Source organism: Talpa occidentalis, unplaced genomic scaffold, assembly GCF_014898055.3.
Source record: "Talpa occidentalis isolate TD23 unplaced genomic scaffold, MPIMG_talOcc4v2.1 talOcc4.3, whole genome shotgun sequence".
NCBI lineage: Eukaryota > Metazoa > Chordata > Mammalia > Eulipotyphla > Talpidae > Talpa > Talpa occidentalis.
The window spans coordinates 137,470,081-137,484,726 of NW_023603184.1; the positions used below are offsets into that span (position 1 = coordinate 137,470,081).

Sequence of the window (14,646 nt, forward strand, 5' to 3'; positions counted from 1 at the left end):
ACCACCGAAGAAAAGATAAACACATGCAATTTGCAGCAACATGGATGGAGCTGGAAGGGATCATGCTCAGCAAAATAAGCCAGAAAGAAAAAGAAAAATACTGGATGGTCTTACTCATAGCAGGAATCTAGAAAACTTAAATAAAGGACCAGGAAAATGAAGAACTATAAGAAAGTGAAAATCAAAATCAACAAAAAACTATGAACCAGAGACACTCTATGGGGGGTAGGAGGCGGGGAGGGGAGGGATTGGGGTCAAAATAAGGGGGTTGCAATTGTATGGGGAATATAAAAATAAAATTTATTTAAAAAAAAAATACCACCGAAGTCCTCAGGGGACAGGAAAGTATTCCTTGAAAGATTTTGGGTTGAAAGACAGAGGATAGATGGGCTTGGGGCCCCTCGAGTAGAGAGGGACTCCCAAGGGCCCGGCCACCTCATGCACACACAAGCTACCTCGTCCCCTCCCAACTCCAATGTTTCCCCTCAAGGTGGGATCTTCTGAGGCCTTATCTAAGGAATATGCAAGACAAAACAGCAATCAGAAGCCTCCAACTTCCAGGTCACAGCAGCTACATCACAAAGTGGGGGCTCCCTTCTTCTCTGGCATTTCTCCCTGTACCTAAGTGCCTACTACTGATGACAGGCCACTATTTGGGGAGCCCATGCATTTATTGATGCTGATAACAGAGCAGTAATCAGCCTTCTTTGAACTCTGAGTCTGAGAGCTTCTTTGTATTCTGTTACTCCTTTTGAACGGTTTCTTCTTCAGGAAAATTGGAAGTTAGAAAACACTTCATTCAGGGCAAAGTTTGGAAGAAGTACATCCTGATTGTATCAGAGGCCCAGTTAACACAAAGCTGCCCCCTTTAGTAGTATAACCCAGCACAGTGGAAATTCTCAAGCTAAAACTGAATCTGTTCTCAAAGAATATAATCTCACGAAGAGCACACAGTCCATAAACACAGACTGCATGGGGAGCAGAGAGTGAAGGACAAGCACAACAGAGCAAAGTGAGTTCACCACATCACAACAAAGGGTTATTCAGATTTTCAGATATCCCCTATACTCTTTGGAGCAAATCTTCCTGGTCGCGTAAATAGGAGGAAATGAGGGACAGAATAATTGGAGAGAAAATGCCCCCAGTGACAATGTCAAGAATAACACTAAATCTGGGACCAGCCTATCCCATTCCCCACTCCTTCAGCCATCTTTGTGCAGAGAATAACCCAGGGGCCCCTGCTCTCTCCTAGCAGGACCGGAGCAAAAGAGGAGGCAGGGGTGTTGGAAAATGGGAGGTTTACAGAAAAGGGAGAAAAGAGAAGGCATTTCAAATGTATCATGGGATAAAATAAAGGAGAGAGAGGGGGATTCGGGAGAGCTGAGCATCTCTCTGACCTCCAGTGCTCACTGTGGGGGACCACACCAGGCCGGCCAGGGCCTCGATCGGACAGGGTGGATCCTTCCAGAATCCTGATACAGGCGCACAGTTCTCACTATTTGCCACCTTCAGCCCTAGGAGTTTCAGGACTAGCTACTCAGGATTCAGTGGGAAGATGAAGTCAAGGAAGGCTTTCACTTCTCAACAACTCTGCTTATCCCGTGGAAACACTCCTTGATCTGGGAGACTGATGGTGAGGGGAGAAGAGAATGGCCGTAAGTGGGATTTTCCAGGACCAGCCTGGGGCTGTGCCTCCAAGGGCTGCTGGGAAAGCCCTCAGTGAGGCCTGAGTAAAGGAGGCACTGCCCAGCAGGAGGGCTAAGGGACGAAGAGTTCTCTTCCAGCAAAGAGCTTGCCTGTCAGGCGAACGGTGGGGGAGGAGTGAACCAGGGCAAGGCCAGGTCGGCCTTGCAACCTAGGTGGCGCTATTTCTCTACTTTTTAGGTCAAGTTCTTGCAGGAACTTCCTCGAGGTCCCTAGTCCTGCTCCTGGTTTGCTGACTTGCTCGTGTAAACCACCTTATATTATTTTTTTTTCTAAAAATACTCCAAAGCAATTGAAAGAGTCCCTTCTCCCACCAGCCAGCCCTGGCCCCAGCCCCGGCCCCGGGGAGCGGGCGGGTAGGCGGGGAGGTGGGCCACTGCTTTATTAAACACAGGGAAAACTAATATTTACGGAATAAAATTTATGGAGCAGCCACGAGAATTCGACCCTTTTATGTGCATGTGGAGTGGGGGTTGGGCCAGGCTGGGGGCCTCGGGGAGGGGCCCAAGCCAGGGGGCAGGGCTGGAATACAGCCTGGCTAGGCCAATTTGTCAAGGCAGGGGTTTCCCTGGAGTTGCCCAGGATGAATGATTCTCAGCCACCACCCCCAGCTCTGGGGGGTAAGGGTTTCAGGGCAAGAACGCTGGAGGCAGAGCTCTAGGAGCTGTTTCTCCAAGGATGTGTCGAGGCAATATCCCCACGGAGGCGGCCACCTCTGGGTATAAAGGGGCCAGTGGGTGAGAAGGGCATTGGGTAAACACTTACCTAACCTTTAAAAAAAGTCACCCATTTTTTTTTTTGAGAACATAAAAAGTTATGCTCTTAGCATTTTACTTACAATTTTGGGGGATTCACAAATCCCTGGTCCCTCTATAATGAAAGATGCCTGCTCTTGAGATTGTGCTTTAAGGCAGAGGGATTAACCAGAGTGCAGGCCCAGCATTTCCTCACTGCTTGCTGTCCATTCCCCATGTGGTCTCAGACCTTGTAGGCACTGAAATCTGGCTATCTACATTATGCCAAAAAGAAAGTAAGAAACACAGTGACATCTGATACAGTTTCTACAAGGTCTGCAACTCATCTCCACGGATTCCATCATGGCCCACCCTGGCACACAGCGGGCTGGAGGTAGAGAAAACCACCAGGAGAGTGTCGGGGTGAGCCCTGATGGAGCGCTGACTCTGCCACCCAGTAAAGACATGGGGGTCAGTCCTGGAGCCCTCAAAGTCTCCTGCCTCGAAGAAGCAATGGGGAGCAGAGCATCCTATTGAAAGTAGACAGGTCATGGAGGAAGGTTACAGGGGGAGGCAGGAAAGGACCTAGCAGTCCTCCTGGAAAATATTTCCAGAACATACATGATAATGCTGGGAAGCACTCAGCTATCTGGGTTCAAATTCTAGCTGTGACTATTAGTTGTGTGGCTTTTGCTAAGTCATCTAATTACTTCAGGACTCCACTTCCCAGTGAGTTACCCGTTACTCAGATGATGCTGTGTGAACCTACCGTTGGGTGCTGATTAGAGCCCCTGGTACACATTACTGTCCGTAAATGTTAGCTTTTTATTACTGTTGTTGTCCTTACTATAATCATCATTTTATATTGCTTAGACTGTCCTCTCCCCCAAGACTTAGCATGAGGATGGAAACACCAGCTTGAGCTAAAGAGGGGATGTGGATGAGAAGGCATTTGGCCATCAAAAAGAAATAAAAAAGGAAAGACCCCTGTGGGTTCTGCTCCTCTACTTAACAGCTCCCAATCAACATCTAAGTTCTACTTGGCTTCCTGCCCTTCCAAGGCAAAGTTTCAGAAGGTCTTACCCACAGAGGAAAATCTAGCAGAGAAAGCCAGGGGCTTTGTTAATCCTGGTCTCTATATCTAGCTAGATATGTCCAAAGAATTGACTCTCTGTTTAAGACTCTGCTTACATCTCACAGCCTTTACATTTTTCCTGCTAAGCACTATTTGTTCTGTAGGTCAAGTCTGTTGTCGCAGGGAATGACTGCGGCCATTTCCTGTTTCCTGCCATCCTATCTTTTCCTTGTTCTTCTAGTTATATGTTATTTGAAGTGGAGTGAATAATGGGAAAGGAAAATCCCTTTTTTTTCTTACTCCAGTGGGAGTAAGGAATTACCTTGACCCTAATGCTTGGAGCGCATTGTAATTTCAATCCTGTGTTTGGATTCACCTGTTGTCTCTGCCATGGAAACACATTTAAAAGACACAATAACCACACATCAAATTGGACAGAAGAACACAGCAGACTTGGGCCCACCATGGAGAGTTCTCAAGCTCAGAGCTCCCTCATGGAGACAGTACAGCCACGGAAGAGAAGCATAAGAAGAATCTCAAGGATTGGACTGAGGCCTAGACTTCACCCAGACACAACCAAGGGGTGGGAGTGGTGAATGTGTTCTACCAAGAAAGTAAACTCAAAAGCAGGGGAGTGTGACTGCTTTTATTTCATGCTAGAGAGAGAAGCGGGTGGCGAATACCAGAATTGGCTCAGGACTCTTTCGAAAGGCAGACAAGGCTTCCTTCAGCATGTTGTGCCTTTTTGTAGACTTGCCCTATATACCTAAAGTCCAGGGTAGGGTCCTAGGCCGAGAAAACCTTCACCAACAGAAAGGAGAATATGGAATTCCCAGAGACTGGCTTCCACTTGGGCAGGGAATGCCCGATGGGTGGGGGCCGAGATTCCCAATGCCCCCCCTTAACAGAACCCACTCAGGAGGCCTATCAATGTGAACTTCAGTTATCTCGCCTTACAGTGGGGCCTCGGACAGCAGAACCTGTATAAAAGATACTGTCCGGCGAGTGCCTTTCAGGGTGACACTAGGACGCTGTTCTCCAAGGCCATCCTCAGCAGCTGAGAGTGACAGGTTAACTGAAGAGCCCCTTTAGCTTCTTCCTCTTGACCTTTGAGAGCTGAGGTCTCTGCAGAGGGCCCGAAGTTTCCTTCAGGGGGGAAAAAAGGGAACACAAGTTAGTAAGGGTTTGAAACAGTTCCACTTCAGTGAGGGAAGGAACTCGTTCCCTCCCATGGCTCTGGTTAGGGGAGGTCTTGATGTGACTGGCATGGCTGCTTTGAAATCTACGTCAGGCAGTGACTGTGACAGAAGACTCCGCAAGAGACGTGTACTCCCTTCCTCCACAGCAAACAACCTCACGGCCCATCACTGGAAATGGGATATGGTAGGCAAGGAGTCAGGATTCATCAGGCAGTACGAGAACTGTGGAGAGGAGACAGCACAGGAAGGTGGGCAAAGGTCTCCATCTAGAGGTGTACATATTAGAAGTGGGTTCACAAATATCCCCCAATGTTGTTAGGCAGCATTAACTAGGTGGCAATTCCAGGGTCCGCTGGCTTGGGGGCTACAGGTACTGACGCAGCCAACTCTCAGTACACCATCCAGGAAGTGCTCACGACTCACGGTGGGCTCCGGGAGGGATGGTTCTGAAGGCACGGGCTGTTCCTGCTGGTTCAGAAGCTGGCCGTCAGTTTCTTGGGGGCAGGTGCTGTGAGCCGTCTGAGGATCTCCTGAAATCAGAAAGATCCAGGAAGCTAGTGATAAATGCTTGCTTACCAGGAAGATACTGGCATTTGCCAAGCATTCCCATAAAGCCAGGGTGCGGTACTAATACATAAACAGACAGAGGAGTCACTAATCCAAGTCCCAGCTGACTTTTGGCTTCCCCAGGCCTATGATGATTCCCCAGGCCTACTCTGACCAGGTAGGAAGAGTTTCCTTGACTCAAAATAGCTAGCTGCTCTCCTATACACTTCCTGACATGTCTCAGGTAGGGAATTAATCTTTCTCTGATTCTCTAGCTAGTTCTCCTTAATACCTACAACAATTCAAATAGAACTTTCTATAATGATGGAAATGTTCTGATCTGCGCTGTCCAGCTTCATAGCCACTAGCTACATGTTATCCCTGAACATTTGAAATGTGACTAGAACAAATGAGGAAATGAATTTTTCACTTTATTTAATTTTTATTAATTTAGACAAAAATAATCACAAGTGGCTACAGCCACCACATGGGACAGCACAAACCTAGGCCCAAACTCCATAAGCCAGGGAGACCAAGTACTGGAGGAGCTACTCACCAGTGTCTTGATGCCTCTGTGCCTCCTGGACTGCTTGTCTGGTCACTGCCACATACAGACTCTGTAGATTCATGACAAAGGGTCTGCCGTCACCAACACCGCATGTCTCAGGTAGTTTCTAGAGGAGAGAGGATGCTGCCGTTGGCTACACTGTATTGCCAGAGAAAAGGGACTCGCTATCCCATGGACAGAACTGGCAACAGCCCCAAAAGAATTTTTATAGAAAAGTCAGAGCCAATATTTTATTCTAGAATGTCCATATTCAAGCTTGTTGGGACCAACAGAAAGACCTGTTAGGATGTCTTCTTCTCTGAAAAGCAACACCATACCTACACCTTCCTCTCCTCCAATAGTTGGGTCTGCTCTGCTTCTCCACGAACTTGGCTGTTCTTGAGGCTCTTTCTTCCAAAGGGATGACCTCTTAGGACTCTGTTTTAGGAAATCACCTTCCCTAAACTGTCCCTGAGCTATACAGACTATTATTTTGATTAAATGCACACCTATATGTGCACAAGAGAAATGCTGAAATCCAGAATTGGGAGAAGACTGCAGAAGAGGAATGACAGACTAAGAAACGAGAAAATCATGGAGCTGAGACATTCAGTCAGAGGAAATGGGAGAAATAATGTTTATAAAATTTGGAGGTTCACTTGCCATTTCATATTCCCTACTACAATTCCATTGTACGTTCCTGTCACCCATGAACTCACAATGGGGGCAATATTTCCCTCAATGGGAGCAAAAATTGGTTCTGGAGAGGTAAAAAAAAAAAATCTTACCCTTTTAAAAATATAAAGCACAAAGGAACATAAACAGAGCTTGAGTATAGCGGTGGTATTAAAATTTCCTGAAAGGGGTGTTAGGAAAAAATGTCTTAAAAGGTTTCTTAGGAAGGTGATAATAATTATTTTAAAGGTGCGAAATCTGCTATAATTGCACTGTATTTATCTGTTTCTTTCACTATGGAATGAACTGTGGACTTATATGCACAGCAAAATGCTTTGCCGAATCTGAGTTCCATGCACTTGGCTGAATTGAGTTGAGTAACAACGGAAGACTAAAGAAAGTGAGTAAAACTGCGATGCAGGAGTATTGTATAAGGCGGCACCTAACCTGGTTGTACCTCAGAATCTCACAGGGGCCCACTACTTCGTCTGTCCTTAGGCACACAAACTGCCAAGCTAGCAGGTCTCCAAGGGAAGCCATGCCAGCAGTCACGGGGGAACCAACCCAAGGCCACTTTATCTGTGCTATGAGGACGTTCATTTCTGCAAACCCATCGTGGAAGAGGGTGGAACACAGAAAGTGAAGAAGCAATAAAGTAGACTCTGAACCATAGTCAGGATCATACAGTTTTCCTTCCCTGAATGTGGTGGTAGCTTAAACGTGTTCTCTCCAGGAAATGGAACCTACATTTCTAGTCCAAGCCTACCCCCATAAAGACTGTATCAGGCTGGGATGTTCACTGGAAACCACAGACACTGAATCAGGCGCCTTGAGTGCAGACTTTGCTTCTAGCCAGAGATCACCCCAGAGTATAACAGCCCTCTTTTCAGCAGCATTCCTGAAGGAACGGACTGAGACTGGGAGGCAAACTATCATGTCACATACCTCGACTCCACCTCGCTCCTTCCTAGCTCAGCTCTCCAAGCCCCAAGCCACCTCCTCTGGCAGAAGGTCCCCTACACTATTGTCAGGGAGCCCTGACAGTCAAGAGGCCAACTGCTCTTGTTCTTCCTTCTAGATCATGTCTCCAGGACCTCCTTTCATATTATCAAGAAATGGGCCCTCCCTAACACGGCTCAAGAGGAAATGAGCTGTCCGTACAGATGGGGAGACAGGTCTAGGCACTCCGGGGTCATGTCTACCTGCCCTTCCCATGCAAATGGACTCCTATGTCCAGGGTGATCTCTAGTCAGTTCATGCATTTAGGTTCAAAATGAAGTGCGAGGAATGACAGGTCACTAAAGTCAGTGCTTGTCCTCCTCCTGAATCCAAATCAAAAATCTGTATCTTAGGGCTCCTGTGTCCTTCCCTGTTTTAGGGAGATCTGGTCCTGCAGCTGCTGCCAAAGGTTATTCCTGCTGCGTGTTTGTCTCAGAAAAGTACTAGGAAGAGAAAATTTGTCCACTTGCCACAAATTTACAATGTGCAAGACATTGTTCTAAGGATTTTAATGTATTCAGGCATTTCGTCCTGGTCACTGCTGTTTCCTGGGCTCCCAGAACAACCTGGCCCGCAGGCGGGGCTCAATAACCACTTGTAAGTGAAGGGGCAAGGCAGGCCCAGTGTGACCCCATTTTCACTGGGGAGTTGAAGCACGAAAGTGGTGAGGCAGGAAGAGAATCCTGACAGCCTGGCTTCAGGGCCCACGCACACAACTGCCCTCCAGTCTACTTCTCCAATAGCAGGACTTTGGTCAACGGGGGAATACAGTTTTCCAAGGACTACAGGCCTCCACCCTCCCCTCACAGGCCATCAGCCTGTATTCCCAGCCAGTCAGCTCAGGAACAAGCTCCCTCAGGAGACAAGGAAAAGTGAGCAGACAGAAAGGAGGCAGCTGTCCTTTACTGGAGCCGCAGGAACTGAGAGGCGACTCCCTTGGTCCTATCCTAGCTGTGCCTGGCCCTCAGCCTCAGAAAATGTGCGGGAAGAGAGGTGGGGAGAGGGAGCTGGGGCAGGAGAAACATCCGCTCCTGGCTCAGGACAATGGCGGGGCCAGGTGGGACTGGCGGCAGAGAACAAAGGAAGAACACCTCAGTCAGGACTGGGCAAAGCAAACAGCAGTGCCCCTGGCAATAAGTACCCCGAGCCGGGATCAAGGTGTACCCGCCAGAGAGCGGGTCACTGCCCAGAGTGGGGAGGGGAGCAGGAGACAGGCCGGTCTACTGTATAATGTGTTCATCTGATTAACCCAGGATCAATTCTACTCAGCAAAAAAGTGACTGAGATTCTGCTGTGTGCTGGCACCAGAGGGCTGGGGGCAGGGAAAGCACCACCATCCTCCCTTCCTCACAACAGGCCTGAGGGAGCACAGAGAAATCAGTCACATCCCTGCCTTGAGGAGTTGCACCCTCATGTGAGAGACAGGTAGACGGTGGTGCCCCCTCCATGCTCTGTGCCATAACAGAGCTGTGGGCAGAGAGAGAGGAGCCCCGAGAGGAGAGGACCGGTCTGAGGCCCAGAAAAAACTTCAGAGGTGGCGCCATCAAGCTAAGGCCCGCAAGAGCAGGTTTTAAATGTGTGTGGGGGGGAGCGTTTGAGACACAAAGGTGGGAAAAGACAGGATAGTATGGACGTATCTCACAGGAAATGAGACTAGAAGGCTAAACTCTCCCGTGTGTTGCCAAGAGCTTGGTTTTCTGAATTGAGGATGTGGTCGTGGGAATTTCCTTGGTTTCACAAAGTGGCTTTCTACAGGACCCCGCCTCTTTGGCTCCCGGCTATTGGGTTGTCAGAAAAGTCATGACGTATTTTGCATCATGACTTTTCCGACAGCCCAATATATTAATACAGTGAGGAGGAATCAGAGCCTCCTCTGGCTTTCCCTTTTAGTTCTGCTACACTTACATAAACTCTCTTCCTGTCTCTCCACTACACATTGACACGACTGTTCAACAGACCCAACAGCTACTCTATTCTCCCATCTCCAATCTTCTGGAACTTTGGCCCCTGCTATGTGGCCATGTCAGAGCTTTAGGGAAACCTAAATAAAACCTCGAGGGGGTCTCCCCGGTGGTGCAGTGCTGTGAAGCTGTCCGCAGCCTCTGCAGTGTGGGTTCGATTCCCGGTTGGCCAGGGAGATTCCCACTTGGCATGGCAGACCTCTCCTGCTCACCTGCTGCTCCCCTCAGTAGTATATTTAGGTCCTTCTGCCTTTTCTGCTCCTTGCTCTGTCTCTGGTGAATCCTTTCACCCTCCCATGCTTCTAGCCTGTACCCCAGTTCTTGTATAAAAAAAATCTTTTTAAAAAACCAACTCATTTCTAAATAAATAAATAAAACCCCTAGGGCAAATTTTATTTCTCCTGTCCTTACAGTAGCCAATCTCAGCTCCCAGGGCACAAGCTTCCCTCTGTGGGGGTGATATCCATCTTCATCAAGTGTGAAATTCACTCCCAGAGGTCCAGAAATTTTTCTCTGATTCCATCAGGATCTGTTAGAGCAATCCCAACTACCATTTTCTTTCTTTATATAGACATATACATCAAATATACATATATACATTTATCAAAAGGGAAAGTTTATTACATATTTAAAAAAGGAAAGACAGGACAGCAGCAGCTGTCTGTGCAGCAGCTTGCACAGACATAGCAGACAGGAAGAGCTGCTGCTGCTGTTTTGCAAAGGGAAAAGGCCATGAAAAAAAAAACACCTGCATAGTCACAGGCAGGTAGGAGAGCTGTCCCAATTGCCATTTTCAGCAAGAAATAATAGGTCTGATCCTACCCCCACCCCCTCCCATCTCATCCTTCTTTTCCTTTAAGGCTGTTTCAGGAAAGAAACCTTGAGGATACTGGGTCAAGAAAGGCTGGGCCTTGATACTCCACTCACCACACTCACCACGGGCTCACAGGCTGAGGATATGTTAGACAGACAGAAGAGAAAGGGGAAATGCACAAACTGAAGCTCCTAGTGCCAGCCTCAAGCAGGTGCTTGGTTCTGGTGCCAGCCTCCCCAGCCTGAAGCTGGCATGGCCCCGAGGCCCTGACTGTCATAATATCACAACTGGGGGTGCAGGTAATGAGGGACTTCCCTTAGGGTAAGAATGCCTCTCCTCTCTCCTGCACTGGTGGGCTCTGCCAGTGTGGGTACAAGCTTCTTCCTTCCCAGTCTTGAGGAAGTCATGGTGGCTTTCATTTAGCTTCTCTTAGGGGAAAATGCACACTGAAAACTCTTCCATGGTCTCAAATTACCAAAGGGTTAGCAAAATAAATAGCTAGAAACAAGAAAAATAATTTAGGGAGGGGATACAAATGAGCGACTTCAAGAAACAGGACCCTCCCTCCCCAACCCCATTCCATTCATTCAGCAAATATTTACTGACCACCTATGCACTGATAATGATTTAGATGCTGGGGATCTAGCATACTGAACAAATGAGATAAATGTCCTTAGTTCCGCTGAAGTTTAGTTCTAGTGAGAGGAGATGAACAACCAATAGCTAATTAACATGTGTTCATTCTGTCAGGAGGTGTTAGCACCATGGAGAAAAATAACTCGGCAGACATTATGGGGTGGGGCAGGAATGTGTTGCAAGTTTAAACAGAGGTCAAGGAATGCCTCATTGAGAAGGTGACATTTTTAAAAGACCTAAGCCAAAGTGCGAGAATGATCTACGTGACTGTGTCTAGTGTCCAAGTTCCCCGTTTGCCTTGGCCCATTCCGGTTTAGACTTGTTCTTGTTTGTTAACAGAGAGCCCATCTCTCTTACAAGTGTCCCAATCTGGAGGATATACTAGGTAGACACCCTGCATCAGAGGTATGTGGATATGTGTCTGTGTGTTGACTGGACATCGTGAGATAATGTAATACATTAGAGCCTTTATTCTGTAAGAAGGGAAGCCACTAGTACTGATTAACAGAAGAGTGAAATGATCCAATTTATATTTTTAAAGGATCACTTCGAGTGTAGAAAGACAAGAGAAGAAGTGGGCAGCTCTGTTTAAAGGCTGTCACAGTAAACAGGCAGGAGGTGATGGCAGCGTGGCCAGGGCGGGAGCAGCTGAGGTGGTGAGAAGTGACCAGGTTCGAGATGCACCTGAAGGTATGGCTAGCAGGATTTGCTGATGGACTGGGTGTAGGATGAGACAGGAGTCAGGGTAACTCCACTCAGGGGCATAAGGTAGACGTTATAGAGGGACGAGCCAAAACCCTAAAATAAAATCCCAGATGAAACGATCCCTGGATTGATAACACAAAATCAGCTTTGGTAGCAAAAGGGTGAGAGTCAGTAGGAAGGATGAACCCAGTGCCCAGGGAAGTATCAATGTTTACAATGAGAAAGCTGCCAGGGCTTCTCGCTCAAAGAGCAAGCAGCAAGACTATCCAGGAATTAGAGGGGAAACATCTTTAGGGAAAGAAAAAAAAAAAGAGAGAGAGTGTAGCAGAAACAAGCTTTAAGTTCTGACTTAGACTATGCAAGACTTGGCTTGGTACCTAAAGTCTTCTATCTGCTAGCTGTGACACTTTAGGCAAGTTATAATCAATGTCTTATTTTGAGATAGAAAGAAAAAAGATATGAACGGGTGGACAGATCTGGGGAGTCACTGAGATGAACAACATCTACATCATGGAATTAACGAAAGGATTAAATGAGAGAGTAGCGTGCCCAAGACATGTGTCCTTCCCTCTGTGAGGCACACTGAGACTTTTCTGGCCTGGCCCCTGTCCAGTGCCAAGCAGGCTCAAGAAATGCCCTCACCAATCGCACAAAGAGACTCCAGGGTCTGACCCAGGACTAACCTTTCCCCACCGCATCCCAAAGCTTATGTCCATCCAGACATTCAGTGATTCGTCAAGGCCTTGATTGGGGAGGCAGGACACGTGACCTGAGGGTGCTTCACTGTCCACATCCCCCACTAGCCCACTCCTCAGTCTCCCGTAAGGACCAAGGCCACAGGGCTTTTGGAGCAAAGTCCTAGCTAAGTTATCAACCTTGGTTAGCTTCTGTCCCCTCACCAGAAAACTGAGGAGACCAACAAATACTTTCATGGGAGGGTCACCAAGGTGGTATTCACGGACCCGTACCTCTCCACAGCTGCTCTAGTTGCAGCTCAAAGACTTCATCTACTCTCCTGATGTTGGGCACTGCCCCCAGAGGCCGCAGCTTCACCTCCACGCTCTTTACCCTGTTCTCTGGGAGGTGGGTATGACCGTGGCGAACAGAGCCATCCTCTCCAGCAAAAGCACAAGCAGCTCGCTCCCCAAAATATTTTAGCCAAAGTACTCCCCGCAGGCCGACTTGTCCATCAGTGCTTCAACCAGGAGCTCGTCCTCACCTCCTGCACCCCAGGGTGGTGCGTGCCAGAGACTTGGCAGGGCCAGCTCCACACTCAGGGGCTCAGGAAAGGCCACTGGGAAAGAAAAGCACATGACGGGCGGGCATGACACCCAGACAGTTAGCAGCCAAACGGTGTCTGGTGGGATTAATCTCAGTTTCCTCAGCATCTGAGAGGGGAAAACAGGGCAGAGGGAGGCCAGATGTGGGGATGTCAGGTTTTTAGAAGACTATCAGCTCCCTCTCCCTTCTCCTCACTTCAGGCTTTCCATAGCTCACTTGTTCCCTGGGCATGCAGCTCCTGAGAGCCGGCTTGATCCAAGCAGAGGGCTCCTCCTGTGTCGTCCTGGCAGATGACCCTGAGCTCTCTCAGGTCACTGATCACAAACCTTGGTGGTCGGGGTGGGAACACGGTGCCCTAAGTGTATGAAGCACGCTGCCCTTGGAGAGGGCATGTGAAGTGGGCGAGACACCATCCTGTTTGGTCTGGTGTAGCTTTGTTTGGGTCTGTGTCGTGCAAGACCTGCCCTGGCCATTCTGCCCTGTGCTGCTGACCTCCATCGGCCCTGGGCTCCCGAGCGCCCATCTGCTTGGCACTGGGCGGGCTGAGGACAAAACACGGAGAGGCCTGGACTTAACCCTGCGTTTGGGACCTTACACAGCAATGACCGGCCCCTCGCCGCTTTCAAAACAAGGCAGGAACATGGAAGCACGCATGGATGCACCCTACTCACATCCCTGAGTCACTTCCTTGGTGTCTGTCCTTCAAAATGGGATAATTTTGAAGCCCCACAGCTCTCCCCTTTGCCCCCTCCCTTTCTGGAAATACAGTGGAGATAAGATAGGTGTGGAGTTCAAAGCAATTTGAGATCAAGTCCAGTCCTACTTATATTATTCAGCTTTTTCTGGCTCTGCTGGCGGCCTAGCTAGCTCCCTGAACTGCACAGTCAGGAGAAAAGAGAGATGGGAAGGAAGGTTATAAAGAGGGGCCCAAACACGAGGCTTGACTAACATGAGGACGATGAACATTTTGGAATGCTTTCAATGTGCTAGGTCTAGGCAAAGCATTTTAATGCTCCACCGTTTATAACTCTCCACAGTGGCCCTATCCGCTGGGCACCACGTCATTCTCATTTTGTATATGTGCAAACAAAGGCTCAGAGAGGCTAAGTAACTCCACTGAGGCCATCGCTAGGAAAGGCAGAGTGAAGGTGACCCATACTCTTGAACCCCTACACTGTAATGTCGAATAACCCAGTGGGACCTCCATTTCCCCCTCCCACTCCCTAGAAGGAAGCTGGTGCTTGTTGCGGAGCCTAGTGGCCCTGGAAACTAGCTCCCAGTTCCTTTCTTTCTTAAATCTCCAAAAAGCCCAAAGGCTGAGAGAAGGAAGAGACAAAATGCCCTCCAGAGAAGGAAGGGCTGACTTGACCCTGGAGCACCCGTGAAGGAACTAGAAAATCAGGAAAATGAATCTCTGCTATGAGAAGGCTCTAGACTCTAAATCTCCTTTTCAAACAAGTCCAGCCCCTCAAAGCCATAGCAGGAAGGCCCCTCCGCTCTGCCCCAAAAGAAAAATAATGGGCAAGGGAGTGGAAGTGAAGGTGGGGGCAGGGGCAGCCGCGCTCATAAGGGCCCTTTGTGGTGGCTCCTCTGAAGGAGGTTTTGCTGGACAAGGTGGAACTCCTCAAGGTGACAAGCAAATGGTGCGGCCTAAGCTGCGACCCTTGCTCACTCCCTAACCACCCCCTCCCCTTCGGGGGGCCAGAGCCTAAACTGTCCCGAAGACCCGCCCAGCCCCAGCACAAACCCTGGCTTTCTAGTCTGGAGAGC

The 14,646-nt window shown here is 48.6% G+C and overlaps 1 protein-coding gene across 6 annotated transcripts in view; it reads right to left on the reverse strand.

Moving 5' to 3' along the window:
* Positions 1-4,121: 4,121 nt before the first annotated feature.
* The window catches only part of NHEJ1 (non-homologous end joining factor 1), a 79,388-nt gene continuing 68,863 nt past the window's right edge, over positions 4,122-14,646 (reverse strand). For 5 of the 6 annotated variants that reach the window (XM_054700098.1, XM_037524073.2, XM_037524072.2 and 2 more), the window contains 3 exons: positions 5,815-5,932; positions 5,136-5,242; positions 4,122-4,659 (listed from right to left, as the gene is read on the reverse strand). In XM_054700098.1, the coding sequence (XP_054556073.1) occupies positions 4,585-4,659; positions 5,136-5,242; positions 5,815-5,932 (300 nt within the window). In that variant the 3' untranslated portion in view covers positions 4,122-4,584. The remainder of the gene's footprint in view (positions 4,660-5,135; positions 5,243-5,814; positions 5,933-14,646) is intronic. The other variant, XM_054700097.1, reaches the window with a different exon arrangement.